The following is a 25,204-nucleotide window of genomic DNA, read 5'->3' on the forward strand; positions in this document are numbered from 1 at the left end:
CATATTCTACTTCACCCCCCCCCCCTCCCACTGCTCTTAGGGGCGTTCAGTGGTGCCATAGCAGGTACTGTAGGTCTGAGAGATTAAGGTGAGGTGGGGTGATGGTCCCCCTGAAGCAGAAATGAGGGCCACTCACGCATGACATATTAAGGACAGTCTTAAAGGCTAATTCTATTTGAAAATGGCCCAGGCATACAATTAAGGAGTCGTTAGGGGGTTTAAAAATGTTTTTGACTTTCTGAACACTTTGCTAATTCAATACAGGCTTAAAGGTTTGGAGGAGTTCATGAACTGTGTGTATAATGGCAGGAATATATTCCTGTTCACTACAGACAACCTATGTATTTCATCAGACAGGCGCAATATTAATCACACAGTATTAGATATCTCAGACAATGTTCACAGTGATAAGTGTTTGGTGATTGGTGCATAGGTGCAAGACTCAGGTAGCCAACCTATGATTTTCTTTGTTCAGGTTTGGAGTTAGGAGGATGACACAAAATTGTTCTCAAAATTGTGATCCTCAAGAATATCGCTATTTATTTCGTTATCGTTATAGTTTATGTGTGGATATTGTCATTCATATAAGATAGAGCTATCGTTTTTTTGCTGTTATCGTTGGTGTTTGGTGATTGGTGCACTGGTACAAGGCTCACGTGCCTCTGGTTTTGTTATCATTCATTCCCTGTTACGTCATTTGTGTTGTGAGGATCACAAACAGACGACAGCCCCCTCACTCACCTTTACTCTCGGCCAGCAGCTCCTCGGCCATCAGGTTGTCCTGTCGGTTGCCCAGCACGAAGGCCAGGAAGGAGAGGATGAGGGCGTCCAGGATGCCCATGATGGCCAGGATGTAGGCCCAGCGCACTGAGCACGCTCCGATGGAGTACTTGTCCGTCTGCTCCCCGCACATGCTCTGTACCTCCTTGGCGTCCCAGCCGTCCGGGTAGATCATGCAGCCCAGCACCAGACACACACCTGTCCAGGTAGGGGAGGAGGGGGGGGAGCCAGAGGAGAAGGAGGACGAGATCAATGTCAGAGGAGGGAATTCAATAATGATGATAAGAGCTGGAGAGGAACAGTGGCACGGAGGAGGACGAAGAGAGACGAGTGAGTGGACGGATCGAGAGGTTTTCAAAACGCGGACTGAGAGAGGCTGGAGGAGGTGGAACAGCTCAAGATAATAACGGAAAGATGGAGAGGACCGGAGAGAAAGAGAGGGATGAGAGAGAGATGATGATGATGAGAGAGAAAGAGAGAAAGAGAGAAAGAGAGAGAGATGGTGATGATGAAAGAGAGATGAAGTTAGGACACATGTTCCCACTAGCACTCTAAAAGCCCTGGCGGTCACCCTTGCCCCCCCCTCCTCCTCCTCCATCCCCCCCAGCCATCTCGCCTCTCATTCTGCATGCCACCCTTCTTTCACAGCCTGATTGATTTTCTCTGCGGCTCTCCACTTAAAGTAACGGCGGGAGTCAACAATAGCCACAACAACAACAACAACAACAACCAGTCGAGCAACATAAATTCAGGCCCGCGAGGCGCGAGAACTTAGCCACAAGGACAAACCACAAATCACATCCTTTCACTTTCAACCTTCAATGCCTTGGCGGCGCGGTGAGAGAAAGCCTGCCCAATATTACATGATTTTTATGCTCAGATACATGACACGAGGCTACGGTGCCGATTTCTATTAGGCGGTTAATCGGCGTGTTCCTCTGTTGAATATTTAGCCGAGGCTCCGCGCTCAGCGCTCGGCATTCGGCGTTCCCGCCCGGAGCGGCCCGGATTAGATGGAGATGAAGTTCTCCTCCGGAGGTGATGGCACTGCAGAGAATCAGAGCGGCTGAAAAGGAGCTGACTACATATTACCCAGAGTGCACTTTACATGAATAATGAAACGCATTTACAAGTTCACCTCGCACTTCCTCCTTCTTAGTGAAAAAATGTACAAAATTTGGTATGTGTGTGTGTGTGTGTGTGTGTGTGTGTGTGTGTGTGTGTGTGTGTGTGAGAAACCCTCTGGATATAATTTTCCGGTTGATACAGTGCCGTCCAGCTCGAATTCCTCTGCAAGACTGCACAAACATTTGGCTGCTGTTCCGAATGTGGAGAGACACTAGTGTTGATGATACCACATCTGCTTTATTTCTCTACTCCATGGTGCTACCTACACAACAACATCCTTGTTTTTCTTTTCTCTCCTCCCTCCCTCCCTCCTTCCCTCCCTCCTTCTCTTCCTCTCTCCCACAGCCTCACCTTCAGCTATACTTGGATGCTTAATCTTCCTTGCATCATTTTTGTACTCGTACTCCTACTTGTATCACTCTTTCAAAAATGCACATTTGTTTTTGCTAATTTAGTACTCTTAATATCCGCCCCCCCCCCCCCCTTTTAAATATGCTGCAGTATTTTTAAAAGTGTTGTAATGTGTTTTCAGTGTTTCTGTAGACATCTGGTGGAGATGGAAATTCTCTAACTAATGCTTAGCTGCCTGCAATGCTTTCAAGTGTCAGCTGCGGGATGTCCACTTTGACAGCGAGGCCAAGCACGCTGCCATGGCCAGTCCTGCACCGGGCCTCATTAAAGTGTTACACTTTAATATTCCTCAGCGGGCAAAAACAACATCAGGGCGATGAGAACGCAAGTGAAGAAGAGACACAGAGAGGGAGAGAGAGAGAGAGAGAGAGAGAGAGAATGAAAGAGGGAGGAGGGAGAGCGAGAGAGAGAGAGGGAGGAAGAGAGAGAGGGGGAAAGAGAGAGAGGGAGGGAGAGAGAGAGGGAGGGAGAAAGAGAGATTGAGAGAGGGAGAGAGAGAGAGAGAGATGGCCACTGCAGACACACTGCGTACCTTGCAGCAGCTTCTTTAAGTTTCCCCTCACAAATCCCCCTAGCAAGTCCTGTCAGAGCATATTCACTGAGGTCTGCGGTTCAAAGCCAGTCAAAATATATCAAAGAAACGGGCTAGCTACTGTGCTCACCACCAGCTATATTTACACCCCATGTGTCCACACAGCAGCCTGCTGTCCTACACCACGAGGCAAAGTGCACACAGGTGGCATCAAGCTGCCCATCACTTGTCCAGCCCTCAGCGGATAGCATTACGGAGCTGTCTAGTATAGTGTCCTGGTGCAGAGCACCTAGACGAAGGAGAACTGGTTTGGTTGTGCGCCCCTCGGGAGTTTGCCATGTTTTAGAATTAAAGTGGATGAATTATTAAAGGTCTGCTCCTCTTTGGCTGCATGCCGTTCAGCATGCCGACAGAGTGTTTATGATGATAAGAATTATTTATACAGAGAATGACATGCTGGAGCAGTGGCCTGAATTGGGACAAAAGGCTCGGAGAGATATATGATGTGGTTTGCACAGCTGCCACAGGATTCATGATAGCAGAGTCAGAGAGGAGGGAGTGGAGGAGAGGGGCCATATGTTTTGAGGGTTTTTAGGAGATCGAGAAGCATAACATTGTTTCAGAGTCAGCAAGAGGGTCTCAGAAGATCAGTTCCCTCGGTCCACCACTAGGGGGGTTCCAGTCTCAATTGTACAGTTAGTGCTCTTCCCTGAAGATAGCGCCTCCTAACAACACAGACACATGTATTCTACGCAAGTTCTAAGGCAGACTAATCCACCCCCACCCCAACACATACATGCATGCACACACACACACACACACATACACACACACACACACACACACACACACACACACCGCCTCATCACACACCAGCTCCCTGCCAGCTACCCCTTTCAAACTCAGCACACACCACAATCTGTCCCTCTGCAAAGCCCGCTGTTGCGTTACAGAGACTTTAACTCAGAGAGAATTAAACAAACAAACAAAAAACGCACATAAACAATAAACATGGCCCCGTCTTCCCTCCATGAAGGGGAAATAAAGAGACTGTATCACCACCAGATGTTGAAAAGACAGATTAATTGGGAGGATTTAGGATAGATCGTTTCTTCCCCCTCTAGATGCAAATCTATGCCACATAAAGCCTGAAGTAGCTACTTCCTTCCAAATACTTAAAGAAGTTACAATTAATTCCGACGAGCCTCTAGCAGAGGAGATGACACTTTTCAAATCATTCAGCCAATTATGAATCGGTTCATGGGTAATATTAACATTTTTAATTTTCTGCCTCTCTGCTGCTTCAATACTGCCACGAAGCGCTCTTAAGACTCGGAGACCCCTTTACAGTGTGCCTAGAGCTGATTGGGAGGCAGGAGATCCCTCCTAGTATCTTCACCTCTGCGCTTTACTGTAACATGATGTATGACAGCTCCGAGTTCTCCAGACTCGACCGGACTGCAGCAGGTCTTTGATGAAGTTGGCTGTCACAGTGCAGCTGTATTTCTTTCTCTGGCATATTGATTAGAAAAGCTTCGCTCAGTCTGAGCGCCTACACTATCATACAGGGCATACAAGCCATGACTAAAAAAACTCTCTGACTTACTGTAGGAAAGCAAGGCAACAGTTTCACAAAGAAGAGCTTGATCTGTAGCGAGAATGGGAAATTAAGCAGGTGAGTTGTCCTACAACCTGCATTCAGGCTTCGATTGGCATCTGATTGGAAAATTTCAATAGTGACTGCTAAGTGTCATATGGTGTAGGGAATAACTGTCATGGGGTAAAACAGTCAAACATCACATTTGCATATCATATTACTTTATAGTGGGACACGTTTTCATTTGAGGACTCTACACATCCATGACTGATAGCCATTGAAAAGGCCTGCTCTCTCCAAACAAGAGGACATGACAGACAAACACCATCCATCTTATTGCAAATCTCTCCAAACAAGAGGACATGATAGACAAACACCATTCATCTTATTACAAATCTCTCCCCCTCCCAAAGTAAATTCATTTTGCAGATCTAAATTTGAGACACATCGACACCATTAGAAGAGTCTAGATGAATGGAAGTGTGAATGCAGGGAGTTTAAAATCACGATCATGGCTTTTAACAGACCAACAGCAAACACCATTAACAGAGGAGGAAAAGGCTGAACGCAGACAGCAACAAGACATAAATGAATCAAACAGACAGCAACAAGACATGGATGGATAGGATATGCAGCCAGCAACAAGACATGGATGGATAGACAGTAACAAGACATCGATGGATAGGATATGCAGACAGCAACAAGACATGGAGGGATAGACAGCAATAAGACATGGATGGATATGAAGACAGCAACAAGACATGGATGGATCTTCAGACAGCAGCAAGACATGGGTGGATATCTACTTATTGGGATTTCAGTGAGAAAATGAGTTCTGCTATTTATCAGATTTCTCACACGAACAATTATGGGCTGAAATGTTCTGCGTCACAAGGGGCATAATTGCTCACAATTATTCTGACAGATTAATTTGCCACTCCGTGAGAATGATGAGCACAAATCAAGTCATCTGCGCATGGCATGAGACTCAGACCAAGGCCAATTAGCGAGCGCTAAGATATACGCCGGCTCTCTCCTCAGGTTATCACAGAGTCATTCTGGCACTCCAAGCCGTATACACTGACTCACGGGACGGGTGTCTCATCAGTGTGAAGCGCTCCTTCACACACACACACACACACACACGGTCACACATAGTCACATACACACACACTCGAGAGGAGACAAAAGACGTGCCAGAACCGGAGTGTTTAAAATAGCCACCACCGTCGGCGGCACTGCGACCCTCTATATTACAAATCAGCAGACACTCACAATGACACACACACACACACACACACACTCACAATGACCCGGTAAGCTCCTCTGAACCAAGCACTCCGCATAAAGCGCTGCGGAGAAAGAGTTACCAAAAGCACAGCAGCAATGATAATAATGATGGCTGCCAGCTGTTCTCCTGCTGGGCAGGTGATCTCTGCGTCTATCTCTCCCTCTCTCTCATCCCCCATTCTCCCTCCCTCCCTGAGTTCTTCCCTTTCTGTGTCTCTCTCTCCCCATTCTACCCCTGCTTCTTTCCTTTCTCTCTCTCTCTCTCTCTCTCTCTCTCTCTCCCAATTCTACCCCTGGTTCTTCCCTATCTTCTCTATCTCTCTCTCTCTCTCCCAATTCAGCCCCTGGTTCTTCCGTTTCTGTGTTTCTCTCTATCTCTCCATTCTACCCCTGGCTCTTCCCTTTTTGTGTGTTCCTGTTGTCCTACTCAGCGTGGTGCTGATTGAGGGGCCTTGCGGGTAGTGCACACCGGCGCAGCGGATGGATGCCCCACACTCACTGTAGCTGTCAGTTATGAGGCTTTTCCACAGCATTGTACCTGTTCAACTCTACTCTATACTCGCTTTTTTTGGTTTTCCATGAGCAAAAACTTGTACCTGGTGCCTGCTATTTTTGGTATCACCTCTGTTGAGGTTCCAAGTGAGCTGAGGTGATACCAAAAAGGGACATTAATGACACTGCCATGGGAATTGGCTATCTTATGGGGGTACTTTGTTGCAGTGGAAAACGAACACCCGGTACCAAAATCGAGTAGAGTCGAGTCTTGTTGAGCTGATGCCATGCAATGGAAAAGATCCATTAGTGAAGTATAAAACCATACCTGACAGCACCACCCTCGACACACTCTTCCTCCTCTCCTCCATATCTCATTCACTCCCACAGGCAGAGACAAGCACATTGTGATGTTGTCACAGAAACACAGAGCGAAACACAGAAACACAGAGCGGAAGAGTGAGAGAGAGAGAGAGAGAGAGAGAGAGATGGAGATAGAGACAGATCTCCTGCAGAGCGCTAGGTCCTCTCCCCTGACTCCCAGCATGCTCTTGGGCTCGCTCATACGTCACGAGACTCCACTGCCATATGCCAGGGCCCCTAGGACAAGCTCGCATATGTGCTTCATGTGAGCTATTTGCAGCACCGGGTCCTAAGCACAGTAGATAGGCTACGACCAGCCTTCAACAAGATATCTCAATAATCCACTGACAAGGAGAGCCTCTTTTATTAGAGCGAGGACTGTAAATGACTTCATAGACACGAGGAAATTGATCTCTGGTGGCCACCATGACCTTACATTTTTATTGGGGTGAGGGAGAGTCACAGTGAAAGACTTAATGAGAGAGCGGGGCATGTAGCAGGTGGAATGATGAGGAGGCAAAGCGAACTTCTCTATTCATCGGTGTGACTGCAATTGTGTAGTGACTGTCAATGTGTGTGCATATGTGTGTGTGTGTGTGCGAGTCACAGAGCTAGTGTGTCTATGTGTGTGTGTCGCAGAGCGAGTATGTATGTGTGTGAGGATGGAAGGGAATCTGAAGAGACCAGGGTGCATGCAGACTCCATCGTTCAGTCTATCTCCTTGTGTGAGACGTTGTGTGTGTGTGTGTGTGTGTGTGTATGCGTCCCATTGCAGAGACCAGTGCCTCTGCTCCTCTCTACTGAACACATCTGCAGCACATTTAAGACCCCATGAAATGGGATTAGCATGTTTTGTCTTTGTCTGAATCCCGGTTCTTTCTTCTCTTTTAAGGACTAGCTGCTATGTGCGTATAAAAATACACTGTGTGTGTGTGTGTGTGTGTGTGTGTGTGTGTGTGTGTGTTGTCCCTGTCTGAATCCCAGTTCATTCTTCTCTTTTTAAGGACTCACTATGAGCGTATAAAAATATACACGGTGTGTGTGTGTGTGTTTGTGTGTGTGTGTGTGTAATGTGTGTGCATAAAATCCTGTAAAGACATGCACATTTATCGCTCATTCACACACACACGGTCACAGGCTGCATCTCAGAGCGTGTCTCCACTGGCGTAAGCGGGCTTTATATCGTAGGCGATGCTGCACGGTGTCTATTCCTCACTGCGCCATTTCGTTTGTGCGACTGTGGCTGACGCTTGCTCTCTCCTCTTGTGGCGTTTTTTTTTCTCCCCTTCTTCCTTTTTTCAACTCAGGCACGACACTGACTCTGTGAATGCCAAGAATTCTGTGTGAAATTCGTTCTCTCCGCAGTCTCATTAGCGTAGATGGCAAGCGGCACAGAATGACTTGGTGAGATGAAAGCTATTTCTGAGTCTGTATTTGTTAAGCTGACTACAGGGCTTATACTCGGCAAGCAAAGTCAAAAGAATGAGAGAGGAGCACGCCTCCCGTGCCTTCCAAATGATGGTAGGGGCTTTATGGGTCTGAAATGGGACCAGAACGAACCATTTGAACACTAAAGGGGTGTGTGTGGGTGACACAAGAGAGGGAAGTGTTACAGTTTTTCACAGTTGCTCAAACACTTAACCCCATTCTCTGAATCAAATTCTCAAATGCCTGAACACATTTATTGAATTATTCCCTTTTTTGGCAAAACCATAGACTACTTTCACCCACTTTCACCCATTTTACCAAACTCATTAACCCTTTTTGCAAAACTGTGAACACATTGTGCATTCTGATGCACTTCTTAATTATATTGATAACCAAACAACGCAGAAGTTGAACACAATTAGTGCACAGTTGTCTCCATTTGAACACTACCACTCAAAATTGATAACATTTCTGTCTAATGATGTGACAACCAATATAAGTCAGTTCAGAGTTGACAGAGACGCAGGGGACAACAAGTGTTACAGTAGAAGTGGGGTACAAGGAAGAGGAGGGTGCAGGTAGGAGGAAGAGGATGAAGAGAAAGACAGAGAGTCCCAAGAGTTGCAATACTGTAAATGATGATATTTGGGCAACAATCATTGACCATGTTCTGGTTCATGGAATGCCAATGAGAGAAGCAGGACTTCATGGTCCAACCCAACATCAGTGGTTTCTCTGTGGCGTCAATAATCCAAAGATTCAGACTACAGAAGAGAAATAGCGTAAATGTGCGTAAATTATCATACAGTACAGTAATCACTGAACATCCACTGTTACACACTTACTACCCTTTGAGCTCAACTATGAGAGAGTGAATGAGCTGAGTTATCAGTATGTTCAAGTAAGTCTAAATTTAGGCACAATACAATATTACAGTATTGCATACTTACAGTACTATCAGAGTCTGTGGCATCACAGTACAAATCATATTCAGTACAGTATTGGCCTGTCTTTCTGTTCACTTACAAAACTATTGATTTATATCTTCATATAGGCTAGAGGATATGAGTAGAGAGTGATATAAGTCCTTATTCTTTATTTTCATTGTGATATTTTATTTTTCAAATTAGAATGAATACAATTCCTCCAGGAGCCATAAAGCCTGCCCTGAAAACTGTGTCTTCCATTGTTTGGTGTATTGTCTTATCACTGCTCTGCAGGAGTGTAATTTTGCCTGATGTGTTCAATGATTTGAGACCATTAGTTCGTTTTGAGCAAAGTTAAAAGTGTTTTGAGGTGATTGTTCAGTTTTGCAACAAGATTGAAGGGTTTCGAGAATGTAGTTTGAGAAATGAGTTTTGTGTTCACAGTTTTGAGAAAAAGGTAAAGAGTTCTGAAAAAGGTGTTCTAGCAATTGTGAAAAACTGTAACAGTCAGAAACAGTCAGGTGGTGTGGCTCTCTGCACATGACACTGCATGTCTCAGTGGTGTGCAAGAGTGTGTGAGAGAAAGAGTGATAGAGAAAGAGAGTGCATGTGTGAGAGAGAGCATGTGTGAGAGAGAGAAAGAGAGTGAATGTGTGTGTGTGAGAGAGAGTGTGTGTGAGAGAGAGAGGGAGAGAGAGAGAGTGTGTGTGTGTGTGTGAGAGAGAGAGAGGGAGAGAGAGAGTGTGTGTGTGTGTGTGTGTGTGTGAGAGAGAGAGGGAGAGAAAAAGAGAGAGAGAGAGAGAAAGAGTGTGTGTGTGTCTCTCTCTGCATAGATAGATTAACTTCCCAGTGCACTGGAAGAGTGGACACTGACACCTGCTCTGCTCCTTGGCACTCCATCATCACTGACACGCTGCCTGCTGTGGCACAAGGTTCCGCAAGGTTTCCTGTTTTCGTCTCCTGCTACCTGGCACTTCCACTAGTGGACTTTCATATCACCACAAATAGTGTACCAGCCCTGCAGACAACAGCTATCCATCACAGCCTTTCCACTGGGGGCGTGGGATACAAATTAGTTGACATATTAGTTGCGCCTCACCTGTCATCATCAAGTGTGATGATTGATGATCCAAAAAATGCACCTGTAGTATGCAAGAGACTGTGAGGGCGATTACGATATTCTTCATCTGACACATGATTTATGAACAAGGAGCTCATATCTCCCGTTTAGCTCACTTAACCAAGACAGAGATATGTAAACAACATCAGAGCCGCAAATACGGCACACTAAATATCAATTTGTACCTTGCAACAAGGATTGGAAAACGTGCTGGTGACTGGAGTTGTTTCTAACAGTTTTGTCATTGGAGTAACATTCAGCCGTATCTCTTGTGACCTTGACATTACCTTTTCTCTTCATTTTGTGACCACTATATGACTAATAGTTCTGATAGAAGCTGATTTGAGGGCAACAGGTCTAATCCAATCTATACCCTATACTGAGGATATGTTTGATTTGAGGGCAGCAGGTCTAATCCAATCTATATCCTATACTAGATATGTTTGATTTGAGGGCAGCAGGTCTAATCCAATCTATACCCAATACTGAAGATACGTTTGATTTGAGGGCAGCAGGTCTAATCCAATCTATACCCTACTGTATACTGAAGATATGTTTGATTTGAGGGCAGCAGGTCTAATCCAATCTATACCCTATACTGAAGATATGTTTGATTTGAGGGCAGGTCTAATCCAATCTATATCCATACTGAAGATACAGTGTATGTTTGATTTGAGGGCAGCAGGTCTAATCCAATCTATACCCTATACTGAAGATATGTTTGATTTGAGGGCAGCAGGTCTAATCCAATCTATACCCTATACTGAAGATATGTTTGATTTGAGGGCAGCAGGTCTAATCCAATCTATACCCTATACTAGATATGTTTGATTTGAGGGCAGCAGGTCTAATCCAATCTATATCCTATACTGAAGATATGTTTGATTTGAGGGGAGCAGGTCTAATCCAATCTATAGATTTACTAGACTTTACTAGACTAGACTAGTTTGTGGCAGGTAATGATGCCTCATGAGCGAAATCCAAAATGTCACAACTAGACACTGCACAATGAACACAATCCTCCAGACACAGTTATCCATCTGTGTGCTTGAAGCCTGGCAGTAAGACTTGAGGTGACCTACCTGCGGTGTGTGTGTGTGTGTGTGTGTGTGTGTGTGTGTGTGTGTGTGTGTGTGTGTGTGTGTGTGTGTGTGTAGAGACTGCAGACAGCGTTCAGCCTGTCTGGTGAGGAGGTGTGTGGGGCATGTGTGAATGCTCAGGGGGGGGGGCAGCAGCATGGCAGCACTGGCAGCGAGAGCCACTCCTCACCACGGGAGAAACACGGAGACAAGAGGTGACTCAACACAAGGACACTTTGGAGCCGCCTGCTTTGATGTGCCTAGTTTGGTACAAAACAAACTCGTGTCATGAAGCATCTCACACTATTTTTCCCCAAGTCTGCACTGACTGACCTCAAGGACATGAGTGATAGGTGGGCTTGTGTGCAATATAGAATGTGCAATTCTGACGAAAGACATTTGATATTTGAACACAACCATTCAAATGACACCCCCCCCCCCCTCCCATTTCAGAGTCCCTGGAGTGATAGGTTGCGTGAATGGAGATGTTTACGGCTTGGCCTGGGTGACTATGTTCTCTTCTCCTTCACAGAGACAGGTTGGTGCGACTACTAGCGTATTCTTGAGAATGTATACTATAGCTAACGGACCATGAGGATAAATTTGTTGAATTTGTCAAAAAATGTTTTAAATTAGTACGGCAGAACTGAGCCTAAAACAGAAAACACTCAACTGGGGCAGATAAAAAATGCCTGTCGGTTGGGATCTGTTTAATTATTCGGCCAATTTTCCAAAAGGGGGGAAAAGAAAAGCGCTTACGGTTTAATTACACACAAAGATGCCTGGATCATGGCCATCATGCCAAGGGGAAGGACAAGCTGACCTAAAGTTGACATTGTTTGTGGGCCAACTCCTATCAGCTCATCCACGCAACCGCTCTGGGTGCTTAGTCACACCCTTCCCTCCCTCACGCACACGCACACACACACCCATACTTACACACACACACACACACACACACACACACATACTGCTCTGAGAATATGCCGTCAATACTAATGAGACACTAGCCTGGGCTGTCAGCATCAGTTTCTCTCAACAGCACTGCCCCCCCCTTCTCTCTCTCTCTCTCTCTCTGTCCTTCTCAGGTGCGCTCCTGACCTGGACAGCGGCACCTGACTGACCTCATGCATCCTGAGGGGATCGCGTGCGGCAGCCGGTGACTGTGCTGTGATTTAGTCAGGTGAGGTATAGCCTCGAGCCCTATATCCAGGTTGGCTGGCTGGCTGGCCGCTGAGGTACTTCATAATCACTCGGCCCTGGCAGAGGGCACCCGACTTTGAGAGAAAGGTCATCAAAGGTCAGGAGCGAGAGACGCCAGCAGCGCTATCAGAGAATCACTGGAAGGTGACCAATCAATACGCTCGCACGTCTCGGGGCACAGCTGCATGGCCACAAGGTGACACCTTCAGGGAGGTAATACAGTGGATAATTAAGAGGGCCACCGGAGTGCGACCTGCTCAGCGCCGCAGCGGTTGAAGGGATCTGAAAGGCCACACGCTAGCCTCACTTTTGAGCCAGGCTCTTCGCTGAGAAAACCAGGCGGTCGTCTCTGAGACACGAGAAACATTCAGTTAGTGCTAATAGGGCATTAAACTTTAAGGAGAACCATATTTCAGCTGGTTCTCTCTGCCTCCAGATTCTGCCACGTCAAACCAGCGCGGTTGATTGAGAGCATTTGGCTGAACTGTCGGTTGATGCCGCGTAGTCGGAAAGCGAGAGGGCAGTGAAGCAGACCAGTCTTGTGTGAAGTTTGTGTATTTCTTTTTTAAATTCATGTGTATAAGCCATCTTGCATGAGAGAGTTAGGCAGAAAAATATTTGAAAACATCTGTTGACAACAAGAAGTCATAATGCCACTAGTATTTGTATTGCAGAGAAAAGTGAGCAAATGATGCAGATAGCATTTCTCCATTTTAGCTATTGTAATGCTAATTTGGCTTAACTCCCCAGAAATGTCATTTACATTTTAACCAGAATCAAACCGAGCACACAGAATGTCGGATAATCTATTTTCCCCCTCAACTCTTATCTGACACTGGATATCTGCAAATGTCACAATTAATATGACGCTTTGAAAAGCACCGATGCCATGTAAGGTCAGCTCCTGTACTCTGGAATAGTCTTCTTCCCTGTGACGTCAAATCTGGAATAGTTTTCCTTATGGCATCAAATCTGCACTTCTATTTCTCCTTTTAAAGGTGCAATGTTGGGTTCTGTAGGTTTTTCTTAAACGTTACACAACAGTCTCTCATTGCCTTGCATTGTATTCAATAAAGCCCGGCCCAATGCTAACTGGATTGAATGCTAACTGGATATCTGGGCATTTTTTGACAGTATGTCAAAACACTTGTTTCTTCACATTCTGTTGATATTTCTATGTCATGTTTGAGTGTTAACCTAAAAAAAACCTTCTTAGACTGTGTTTTCAAATCGTAGCCATGAAGGAAACATTATCAGCAGTACATTACTTGGGTTAAACTAGCTTTTTATGGTGGTTTGTTGAAAAGCAACCTTAAATAAAAGATTAGTTTTGCCTCAGGGAAGCTAAAAAATATTTACAGCCATTAGCAAACTTGTTCAGAGTCCTCACAGTCCTCTTGAGGTAACCTCTTGAATTTAGTTGTATTATTGGAGACTGCACCTTTACTGATTTGCATGCAGTAGATCAATGCCACATTCCTGTCGTGAAACGATTCATCCAAATGAAATGTCACAGCCATGTTAAAAAACATGCTGTTTACGGGACAGTATTTTACACAAACAGATGTCACTTAGCGACAGATAAAGGTGGACACTATTGTCTTTACTATTTAATTAGACCCAAATCAGACAGAACTGTCAATAAACAGTATATCTACAGCTGTCATTTACAGTCAAAGGGTGCAGCCTTCGAACTCTATGCCGTGTTCGAACAAGCTAAGTCGAGATATAACTTCAGGGGACGTTCCATTTGCCACTTCCTGTTAGCTCAGGAAAACAACTTGGTGACTGACTCGGGCGGACAAATAGAATGTGGCATAATACTTCTCTTCGCTTCAGCATTCTAAATTTGCTTCTATGTAAAAGGGTCCAAGACAGGGGAGTTAAATGCAAAAAAAACAAATCCATTGCCACTTTCAACAGTATTGAAACTGTCAGTAATACTGACTTGGCATTTGGCAGACAGGAAGCACACCAGTGGCCTCTTCTCCAGATCTATCTATTCCTTTGCCTTGCGTGACTCGAGTGATGGCACTGCAATGTCATGCCCAACTCTCAGAATGGTTGACTTCTGATGGTCAGAAACACAATGTCCCTCTGCCATCCTGGTCACCGCAGGACATCTCACGGGTGACTCACCAAAATCAATCAGATGCCAGAGAATCCGCGGGACAAGAATATAATAAGAAGATGGAATTGAGTGGTTATGTATAGTATATGCTTTATGTAATACACCTGTGATTTTGCCCTGACCATTTTAACAGCATTTTTCTGGTTCGGAATTGTTTTCCATTTCGGAGAGAGAGATACAGTAAGTGGTACAGTACAGCTGGGACAGCAGCATACTTGAGCAAAGCATCTGAAAAACACGTCAGTGTTCTGTCTATGGACACGGACAAGAAACTGATTAAAATACCGTAAACGGACAGAGAAAAATCTTGAACGGCTAGCTTAAGCGTTAAAACACATCGTTGACCTTTTCAGCTGGAGTTTCTCTAGTGTAATAATTATACACCCAAGATTCATTCTGAGCGATCATGTGCACCTGTGAAATCTAGTGCAAAGTGTTCCTTGGATGTTTATCAGAGACCAGAGACCTATTTTCTGTTGGCCTTCTTGGCAAAAAAATGAGGAGATATGGAAAAGAAAGGAGAATATGATATGATGGAAAAAAGTGAGAAGGGTAGAGAGAGACAGGGAGAGAAAGAAAGAGAGAAAGGGAGGGAGAGAAAGAGAGAGCCTTGCAGGCATGCTTGGAAGCCCACCCTGTCAACATCATCAGCTATTTTTCACACTGCAAGCACATAAAGCTTGTAGTGCTCTGAGCCCCATCAACTCAGGGATTAGATGCAGCAGGAAACAGCTTTCCCTTCAACTTCCCAGCTATAGGCTCTTTCAACGTGAATACTGAGCCCTTATGAGGCTTTCTCCGTCTACAAGAGCAGATGACTCTCTCCAGTACACATGTCTGAAGCAGTCAAATCTTCAAAACGAATCTCAGGATCCTTGCGTAGTGTATGGACCACTGGAAGTGACTGAATACTTCACTATCACAATTCAAGATTGAGTGAAAGTTTTAAAGAAACAATAGGGAGTATTTCTATAAACTAGCACGCTCACTATAGCAAACAATGAAGTCTTGCCTTGGCAACAGCTGAAGCACAGCTAACAACCGTGGCACCACGTGAGAATAACCCGGGAACTATTTGGTACAACTCGTGTGCTTACATTAAATGGCCATGGACATTAAAAAAACAATCTAATTAAGAAACTTGAAATTGGAAAACTGTGCTATCGCTTCAAAGTCATCTAATTTTATCTGCTTGATGATACAAATATTCGGCAATCACCTAGGCGACAACAAGCAATTCCAAAGCCAATTTGTGTGTAATATGCAAACAATTATGAAAGAAAACTTAACAAGATCAATTAACGTGTAATTTTGTGGTTAATCACCACTGCTCTTCTTATTAATTGGAATATAAATGAATTTGATAATGTTTTGCCTCATATCCTCGGCGCTCTATAAATAAGCTACTTTGGGTAATCAATTGGGACAGGACACAGAAAAAAAAAAATACTCTGCTGGCCCGGAGTCTTGATGTATGAGTGGATTTATTCTAGAGGAACTGCTGCTTGACTGCTAATGACGAGTAGGCTACACAGTTCCCCAGCCACAGGGATGTCTGTCATTATTCCATATTGATTTATTGTGTGAAAGAGAAATCAAGGGCACTGAAGCAGGGGCTCGGCCAGAGGAGAAAGGGACTCGAAGAAGCACACGTTCCGCTTTTCCGCTATCAGAGTGCGTTTGGGCATGTCTGTGCCGCTTACGAACACGTCGACCTTTATATGAGGTCTCCTTCAGAGAGCTTGTCATACCTGGCATTTCAGATGGTCTCTCTAGAAAACGCAGTTTGTGCTGTTTCACTGAGGCAGAGAGAGAGAGAGAGAGAGAGAGAGAGAGCGAGAGAGAGAGTGTGCACAAGCTGGCAGAACCAGTGCATGTGTGTGTGTGCGTGTGTGTGCATGTGTGTGTGTGTGTGTGTGCGCGCACGAGCTGTTGGTGCTTATGTAACACAGCCAGATGCGCTCCGCACCTCTGCGGCGGCTCTCTCTGTGCTCACGTTGGAGAAAAAGGAGGAGGGAGAAGATCAAAAGAGCCGGGGAAAACGGCGCCTTTGATTCTCAGCAGGAAGGCACGCTGCTGCGATCCCGCCGCCGAGAGAGACGATATGGTGCGGGCTACTGTTCTGGTCACAGGGAGGCATCTGCGGTCCATGCCCAGCGTGGCAAGGGCAGCGAGCATTCCCCTTTGGTAGAGATCGGGCACGCGTGCACACACACACAGATGGACGTGATGTGCTCACTCACTCACACAGACACACTCACTCACACAGACACACAACAGAGTTGTTTGTACATGTGCACATTGCATGAATAACGTGAGGCAATAATTCTTTCCTGATATGAACCACAAACTACTAAATATTAATCTTTTTTTTTTTTTAATTATATTTTTTTGGCCTTTTTGCCTTTATTATATAGGACAGTGAAGAGGTAGACAGGAAACAAGTGGGAGAGAGAGATGGGGTGGGATTGGGATATGACCGCAGGCCGGATTCGAACCTGGGTCCCCATGGGCACTCGGACCCGTAAATGGTACGGGCGCTGTAGCCTGCTGCGCCACAGCGCCCCCCAACTAAATATTAATCTTGCCACACTACTCTACACTGCAGGAGTTAAAGAGTGTTTTTGTTGTTTCAGGAATATGATCTTTTTCCCCCAGATACCAAGAAAAACAAAACCTATAACTCAAATCATCAGCTATTTGTTATGATTTTCGGTTCACGTGATGTTAAAATCAATATCAGCCCTGGCACCCAGCACATCATGTGCGGCCCGGGCAGTGTGTTTGTGATCAATGCAGTGATCATCGTCTCGTCCAGTGCTCAAGTCGTCTAAATAGAAAATCAACTTGCACACCCAGTGGTGTGGTCAGGTAGACTGGGTAAACTCAGTCCGATCTGCTGGCGTTTGGATTTCGCCCTGCAGCTCAGGCTGGAAACCTGCACGTTTATCTCTCCTGCTTCCGTTCCAAATTTGCGGGGACCAATCACAAATTGGCTTATCCACCTGACGCCCTCAGCCAGCGCATCAATGGATTGTTCAAATATACCACAAAAAAAATAATAAAAGTATGCCTTTTCTAAGAAAAACTGCTTTTACGTTGAATTGGTTACTCAATGTGCCACCATCTGTGTGACATCATCACAGTGTGATGTCACAAGAACGGTTGTTTAGCGTTAGCGAGTTCAATACAGGGTGTTTCAATGGAGCTAGAAAGTTTGGACAAACTAGCCAATTTCAGAACCACTTTTTCATTGTTATTGTAAAACCATATCCCACACAGGATAAAAAGCAACCGAAAAAACGCTGACATTGTTCATTGCTTCATCTCCACGTTGAATGCTGGGTAAAGTGCAAAGTCTAAAGTCTTACATCCTAAGCACAAATAGTGGTAGGTCAGCAAAAGGCTGGGGCGCTCTACATGATGCAGTTAGTTCATGCACGAGAACTTTGCTCATAGGCTGACTTTGCACTTCGCCCAGCATTTAAATCAGGGCCCCATGGGTTTCCGATCGTCACACTGGGCCCAATGTCTGTGAAAAGGTCATTTGAAGGACAGAGAACTAGCTTTTATTTTATCACCTAGCGCAAACTGATATCAAAATTACAGATGTTTCGGAAAAGGCATTTGTGAACGGGTACAGGACATTTCCAATGTTTTGCTCGGCTTTTCCTGAACGTTTGTGCTGACTTGCACTCCTTTCGGACCAGCACAGGGTCTCATTAGACCCTCCATTGCCCTGCAAACTACATGGTGAATTCCTGACAGTACAGTTCCATGTTTTCCTTCCCAGAAATAGATGAGGTAACATTGTGTGCAGGTGTACCAAGCAAGCAGCGAAGCGTGTTTATGCAAGCATTTTCCCCTTTTTCTGCTTTGAGCATCATCGTGAGTATATGTGTGTGTGCCGCAAGCATGATGATGTGTGCATCAGTGTGATGCGCCGTGTGTGTGTGTGTGTGTGTGCGCGCGCGTATATGTGTGCGTGTGTGTATGCATGTGTGTGGGTGTGTGTATGTGTGCGAGTGCACGTGTGTGATTTTGTGAGTGTGCTGCTGCTGCTGCTGCTACCTTGTTCTCGTACACTAGCTCGTCGACCTCAGCAGGGCTGTGTGCTGCATGGCTGATGGCTGCTCCACGCCTCCAAGCTCTAATTAAATTGAACTCAACTGACTGTGTTTCTTAATTAAAACGACGGAAAAGAAAGGCTTAATGCTGCAGTTGGTTTAAAGCAGATCAACTGTTTGGAAAGAGAGCAAGTGAGCGAGAGAGAGAGAGAGAGAGAGAGAGAGAGAGAGAGAGAGAGAGAGAGAGAGAACGGTACAGGGTAAAAGAGGCCAGGCTCAAGAGATCATTCCACACATGAGCTGTATCCCGGTCAAATAGGTTACTGCCGCATCTCTCTATTAGTGTGCAGAGGGGGACTCCGTGTGTCTGGCTGATGTGATTGAAAAGGGTTGGAGGTCTCCACAGACAAGCTCGGCGCCATTCTAAGCAGCACGTCAACAAAAAGGAAGTAGATTGCTTTTGCAATTATCATCCACCTTGCGTTGATTCATTTCTGACATTCCCAGTTCTGTCAGCTCTGTTTGCTGGTTCAACTTTGTCATCCTCCCCTGCCCCCCCTGCCCCCCCCCCCCCCCCCCCCCTCCAGCTTCATCCCCCTCACCAAATCCGCTCTTTCAGATCATTTCCCAAAGCTGCCGTCTCATGCTGCACTGGCTTCAAAGGCTCCCCCTACCTTTGTGTTAAGCTGTATTTGCGAAGCAACATCACGAAAAACTAAATTAGCAAGGTACATAGATGGCAGAAAGGTATAAATATTTCGGGGTGGTTCCGTAGAAAGGGTGTATTGTTCTTCTTTGATGCTACTGTGGGTTAAGAAAGTGCGCCCCTTTACTCATATTCAACTGTCTTGCTGATTTACAGTAGAAGGGCAATAAACTGACACAACCACTGACAGATTTCCAGACTTCTCACCAATTAATCTCTGAAGGTGAGATTAGTTAGATAGATAGACAGACAGACAGATGCTTTATTTACCCTGAGAGCAATCTAAGGTTTAGAAAATGTAGGGTTGACTGAGGTAGAAATATTGACAGTTTTCTGAGAAGCCTGACAGTGTGAATGAGAGTATCAGGAAAGGTCAATGTACACTAGCGTGTAGTGTGGCCTACATCCATGACTGTTTATAAACCCAGTGATATGGTCGACTGGATCTTCCTCTCCATTGCCTCAAGCTAACTCCCCTGTGTGACACGGTTAAGAACGCTAACATTCCATTAGTGCTGTAGTTACTCAATCCCGCTCTCTCTCTCTCTCTCACACACACACACACACACACACACACACACACACACACACACACACACACACACACACACACACACACACACACACACACACACACACACACACACACACACACACACACACACACACACACACACACACACACACACACACACACACACACACACAGTATCTTGGGCAGAAACTTCATACCTTGTAAAACTGTCTCAGGGGAACTGCCATTTCTGCCGGTGCAAAAGAAAGCAAGCGGCCCGTGTGACAGGTGTCATTATAGAGTGAATGGCATTTCCAGCCACCAGTTTAGGAGTCTAAGTAAGTGTGTGTGTGTGTGTGTGTGTGTGTGTGTTTGTGTGTGTGTGTCTGTGAGACTGTTGGTGGGCAGCCGTGGTGGACGGCTCGTTTGGAGCAACAGTAGTCAGTTCCCCCTCACTTTTCCACCAGTGTGGTACACTGACAACAACACGCCTGTGTGTGTGTGGCTCTCTCACATCCCCCTCTTCATGAAAGATGAACACAGACGCCGCTCCTTCTCCCCGTGCTCTGCTCACTAGGAGATGAAACAGGTCTGCCTCAGGGCCAGGTTCGTGATCAGGCCTTTACAATCGCTGGCAAAACTCTGACAGTGATCAACCCTGTCTCTCCCTTTCAAGGGACAGCACAGACTTGTAAACCTGAGAGTCTCCAGGCTAACACACAATCTGTTTGTATCACCAAGGAACCAGATGCATTGGTCTGGCTTGTTCGGTATGGCAGTTAGGGCCTGTACACAACCAAGTCACGTTGATGGGTTCCATCAAGATGCCCTTTAAAGATCACCCAACATGGCCTCATGCATCCCACTGCATCCCTCACACTCTCACCCTCATCATGTTTTATCTCTAGGAACCTGAAATCGCCATATCTCACACTGAAGAAGGGTATCAACCCGAAACGTCTGTGAGGCGATTAAAAAAGTAAAAAGAAACTGTTGAGTGTTTGCTTTATTTATTTTCAAAGTTTTTGATTTATTATAAAGTATGTTTAAGCACCCAGTTGAAGCACTAAGGTGTTGAGCGCGCTTCTTTACTTCTTCATCTCTGGGAACCGGACACAAGATTTACACAATCGTCTGGGTCCCTCGTATGCCTCTCCTCAGCTAGCATGCTACCAATCTCCTCCCTGCACCATCCTACAACCCAAACCAAACATGGCCGAGGAAGGGACACGTGTCGTGAACCCATAGCCTACAGCCTCACCGTCTTTGGTGATATGATCAGAGTGCACACAGTCATTATCCTTACAGCTGGGCTAGGCCACAAGCACAACTGAAGCATTCTGCTTGCGGAACATTAAGTAAAATAGCTTTAGAGGATTGGCCTACTTTTTCCCGAACGTGTGTGCTGTCACATCTGGTGTAGCTAACTATATTGATAATAGTGGAGGCTATCATATCTAGTGTAGCTATATTGATTATAGTGGAGGCTATCACATCTGGCGTAGCTAATTATATTGATTATAGAGGAAGCTATCATATCTAGAGTAGCTAACTATATTGATTATAGTAGAGGCTATCACATCTGGCGTAACTAATTATATTGATTATAGAGGAAGCTATCATATCTAGTGTAGCTAACTATATTGATTATAGTGGAGGCAATCACATCTGGGATACAACATTGATTATAGTGGAAGGTGATTGCTGCAGCATACGATCAGTGAAGAAGTGCTTGAATTGCACGCCTGCCGTTTTCCAGTTGGGGGTATGAGGCCAGGTCAGGTCCCACCTCTCTCTTCCCTCTCTCTCTCTCTCTCTCTCTCTCTCTCTCTCTCTTTGTCACACGATAGATATTCTTCACTCAGGCAGTGGCGTGCTTGTTTGACTCTTAAAGGGGAAATGAGGTCATACCCCTGTGAAGGGAAAGTCCCAGCAGCTGAAACATTCATGAGACTCTGTATCTCAAACTTTTGTCAAGACTTTTTAAAACAGCAACACTTAAAAAAAAAAGATCCAAAAATAAAATAAAAAATACCCTATGCAACTGCAACAAAAGATGGTTCAAGAAAAGGCTACATCAGGCATGACTTCATACCAAACAGCTCAGTAAAACATGATCATCAAAATATAAAATGTCCAGATCTACCGCTGGACTAGCCACCTCCATTTCACAATCAAGGGGTGCTCCAAAGCAGACGTCACTACCAAAGAAAGGATGATTACAATATAACGCTTTCAACAATCAGTGGAAACAGTTGTCTATACCAGAAAATGATGTGATCCAAGTACCTGCACACGCCCTTACTTCTTAAACGGACCAAGAACCCAATCCCTAGAGGGGTTACACTGTTGTTATTTGGCACTGAAGTAAAGATTCTTCACACTGCGCAAACATTTTCTGCCTTCTGATGTGGACCCAGCAGGAGTGGAACACAGCCTGCTTTGTAATGGGCTTGCTCTCTGAACTCTCCATGAAGAAATCTGTTCAAAATGTGTGGAGCTATTTGGTCCTGGTTGAAATCAATCTTTACATGTTGCTTTTATCAACTGTAGTGGTTCAATAAACCCAAACACACACACACACACACACACACAAATTGTGAATGAAAGAAAGTATAGATTTATGGGCTGGCAAACCTAAGCAGCATCCTCTGCAATCGTGCACCAGGAGAAGAGCTAAAAAACGGTGCTCTTTCATGAAGAGAGGAGCGCCCTGACATGACTGTCCATTTTTGTGTGTGTGTGTGTGTGTGTGTGTGTGTGTGTGTGTGTGTGTGTGTGTGTGCGTGTAAGAGCTGAGCCAGGTTCACCCCTGTTCAGCCGGCCCCTCAGGACCAAACTGTGCTCTCAGCTTCCTCTTCAACCTTCACCACACTGTCTGCAAACATCACTGCCAACCTGAGATGACCTCAGCTCTGCTGCGGGCCACACTGTCCCTCCAAACGTGTCCTTTCAGCTCCTCCTACCATCACATCCCACAACACAACATTTGAGGCCACTAGCCCTGGTAATTATAGAGAATATTAATGGGAAGAAATTTGCAATTATTAAGGACACTTCTTCTCCACTAAAATTCCAGCTATGATTTGTTTAAAGGTCAGATCAAAAGATCTCAGACTGCATTAAATTAATGATGCAATATTGTTCTTTCAGTCTAAATAATTCAATTTAATTTGGTATGCATGGAATATTTTTCACCACGGGGCATTGGCAGAGGCATCCCGGGAGGAGCACGATGAGCTGAAGGCTAAAGTGGTGCGCAAAATGGTCAGTATAAATGCTCTTATTATTGGGATGAATTATCTAGTTGTGGTGCTTACAGACAAGAAGGCTCAAAGGATCTAGGAAACAACTAAGGCAACAGTTAAAAAAAAAAAAAAAAAAAGAACGAAAAAGAGAAGCCCACACAAACCTTCAGAGACAGAGGCTTATGACCCTGATATGGCATTTTGTGTTCTGACTGACCAGAGTTCATCACAAAAACACACACATGTGCACATGCACGAATGCAAACAAATACCCACACACACCCCAAAACAATATGTGTTTGACCCACAAGACTCCTATGAGCTAGAAAACAAGACCACTACTTTTTTAAATTCACCAACAGCTCCCAGAGGATTCCAAAAACAACTAAGCGAACCACAAACAACTAAACTGGTCTGTTTCTCAATTCTAATGAAACTATACTGTAGGTCTCTTGCTGTACATTGTGTTCTGTTACGAAAGTACTGTAAGCCAGTACCGCCGATCTTTAGAACCGTGTCGAACGGAGCGAGATGCTCTGTGCTTCCTCTGTTGTCGTACCACAGAAACACAAACTGAGATGGGAATCGAGTGCTAGCGCTCCAGCTACCATGATGCAACGCTCACTCCTTTTGGTTGACGGCCACTCCGTGTCTACACAGGCAGACACAGCACATGCGACAGACTGCAGGGAGGGCTTTAAAAATAAGCATGCGGCACAAGAGAACGCTTCGCAGATGAAAAGAAAAGGGAAAGGCGTTGAGGTAATTATCATTGACCTCACGGTCTGGTTGCCTCGGAGGCCACTGCCAGCTTTGCTTTGCATTTTGGAGTTAATTGGTGCGCAGTGTGCAGGGTGGCTGGGAAAGGAGGTGGAGAACATGTGCTGATCTGCTCCCCTTGCTATCTCTCTCTCTCTCTCTCTCTCTCTCTTGCTGCCTTTCTATCTCTCTTTCTCTCGTTCTGGCTCTCCTCTCTCCCTCGCTCACTATCTCTTTCTTCCGCTAGCTCTCTCTCCGCACAAGACCCTGTGGACCAAGTAAAAGATAGAAAGAGTAAAAGCTGGTAACATGGGCTGTACAGAGCGCACACACAGTATATGTGTGTATACTGTATATGTATGTGTATATATATATATATATATATATATATATATATATATATATAATATATGTAGATGATGTGATGATGAGAAGAGAGGAAGTGAAGGGGGATATCAGAGGAGAGCATTAATGTGAGAGTAGAGTATGGATCCAGGAAATGTACCGGTACAGAGTAGACGGACACATTCTATATATGAACATTGAAAAGCAGTCCTATGGGGTGTGTGAAGGCTATAGGTGTTGATGTGTGTGATAATATATAGCCATAACATGATGGCCTCTGTTGCTTACAGATACCTTCCTTTTTAGCCAGAACCTTGAAGGGGGTAAACCGGGGTGGATTTAAGATTCCATTCTGACATGACCCTTTTTTCGAGTGATTGGGTGCTTTGGAATGCAAGCTAACAGGCTAAACACAATACACAAGCAAGCCCCATGCATGGTCTGAGAAATTGGAGACAACAAAGCCATTATACACATTAAGACATCGTAGCCTAAGCAATCACAGCAAACACAATTACAGTCATGTTTTCTCACCCACTTTAAAACAGAGTATGTGGGGATAGGAAGCAGGCAGCCCAGCCCAGCGAACGCTCAGAGAGCCACCCCTTAGCTGCTGCTGCTGCTGCTGCTGCTTAGATCTCTGGGTGGTTTCATCTTTCATTAAACATGGAACCTTTTTACAGTTTCTACACGGGAATGTTTCTGCCTTTCTTTTTTGAGATTCGTGTAGCGGCTCACAGTCCCTGACAACCTGAGAGTAGTGGTGCTGAAATTCCTTAAAGCTGTCGGCTTGAATAAGGCTCAGAGAGGACCAGGCCCATTGGAAAGGCAGGCAGGCCTGCAGACTAGCCACTACTCTGCTCTTCCACAATGAATGACTTGGGCTAGCCCCTGCAGTGTTTCCCATACATTGACTCATTTGTGGCGGCCCACCACAATATCAACACTGACCACCACACAATGATTTTATGTTGTACTACTTAAACTGGATGAACTCCTTTCATTGTAGAGCTATGCACACCTTTGTGCAGCCTCTCTGTGCCTCAACAAACATGCATGCATGTTTAAAGAATACATGAAAAAAA

The 25,204-nt window shown here is 45.2% G+C and overlaps 1 protein-coding gene across 1 annotated transcript in view; it reads right to left on the reverse strand.

Moving 5' to 3' along the window:
- Positions 1–25,204, reverse strand: part of LOC134093816 (LHFPL tetraspan subfamily member 3 protein-like) — a 41,381-nt gene that overhangs the window by 5,533 nt on the left and 10,644 nt on the right. The window contains exon 2 of the mRNA XM_062547083.1: positions 742–978. Coding sequence (XP_062403067.1) covers positions 742–978 — 237 coding nt within the window. The remainder of the gene's footprint in view (positions 1–741; positions 979–25,204) is intronic.

Source organism: Sardina pilchardus, chromosome 10 (genome assembly GCF_963854185.1).
Source record: "Sardina pilchardus chromosome 10, fSarPil1.1, whole genome shotgun sequence".
NCBI classification, from domain to species: Eukaryota; Metazoa; Chordata; class Actinopteri; order Clupeiformes; family Clupeidae; genus Sardina; species Sardina pilchardus.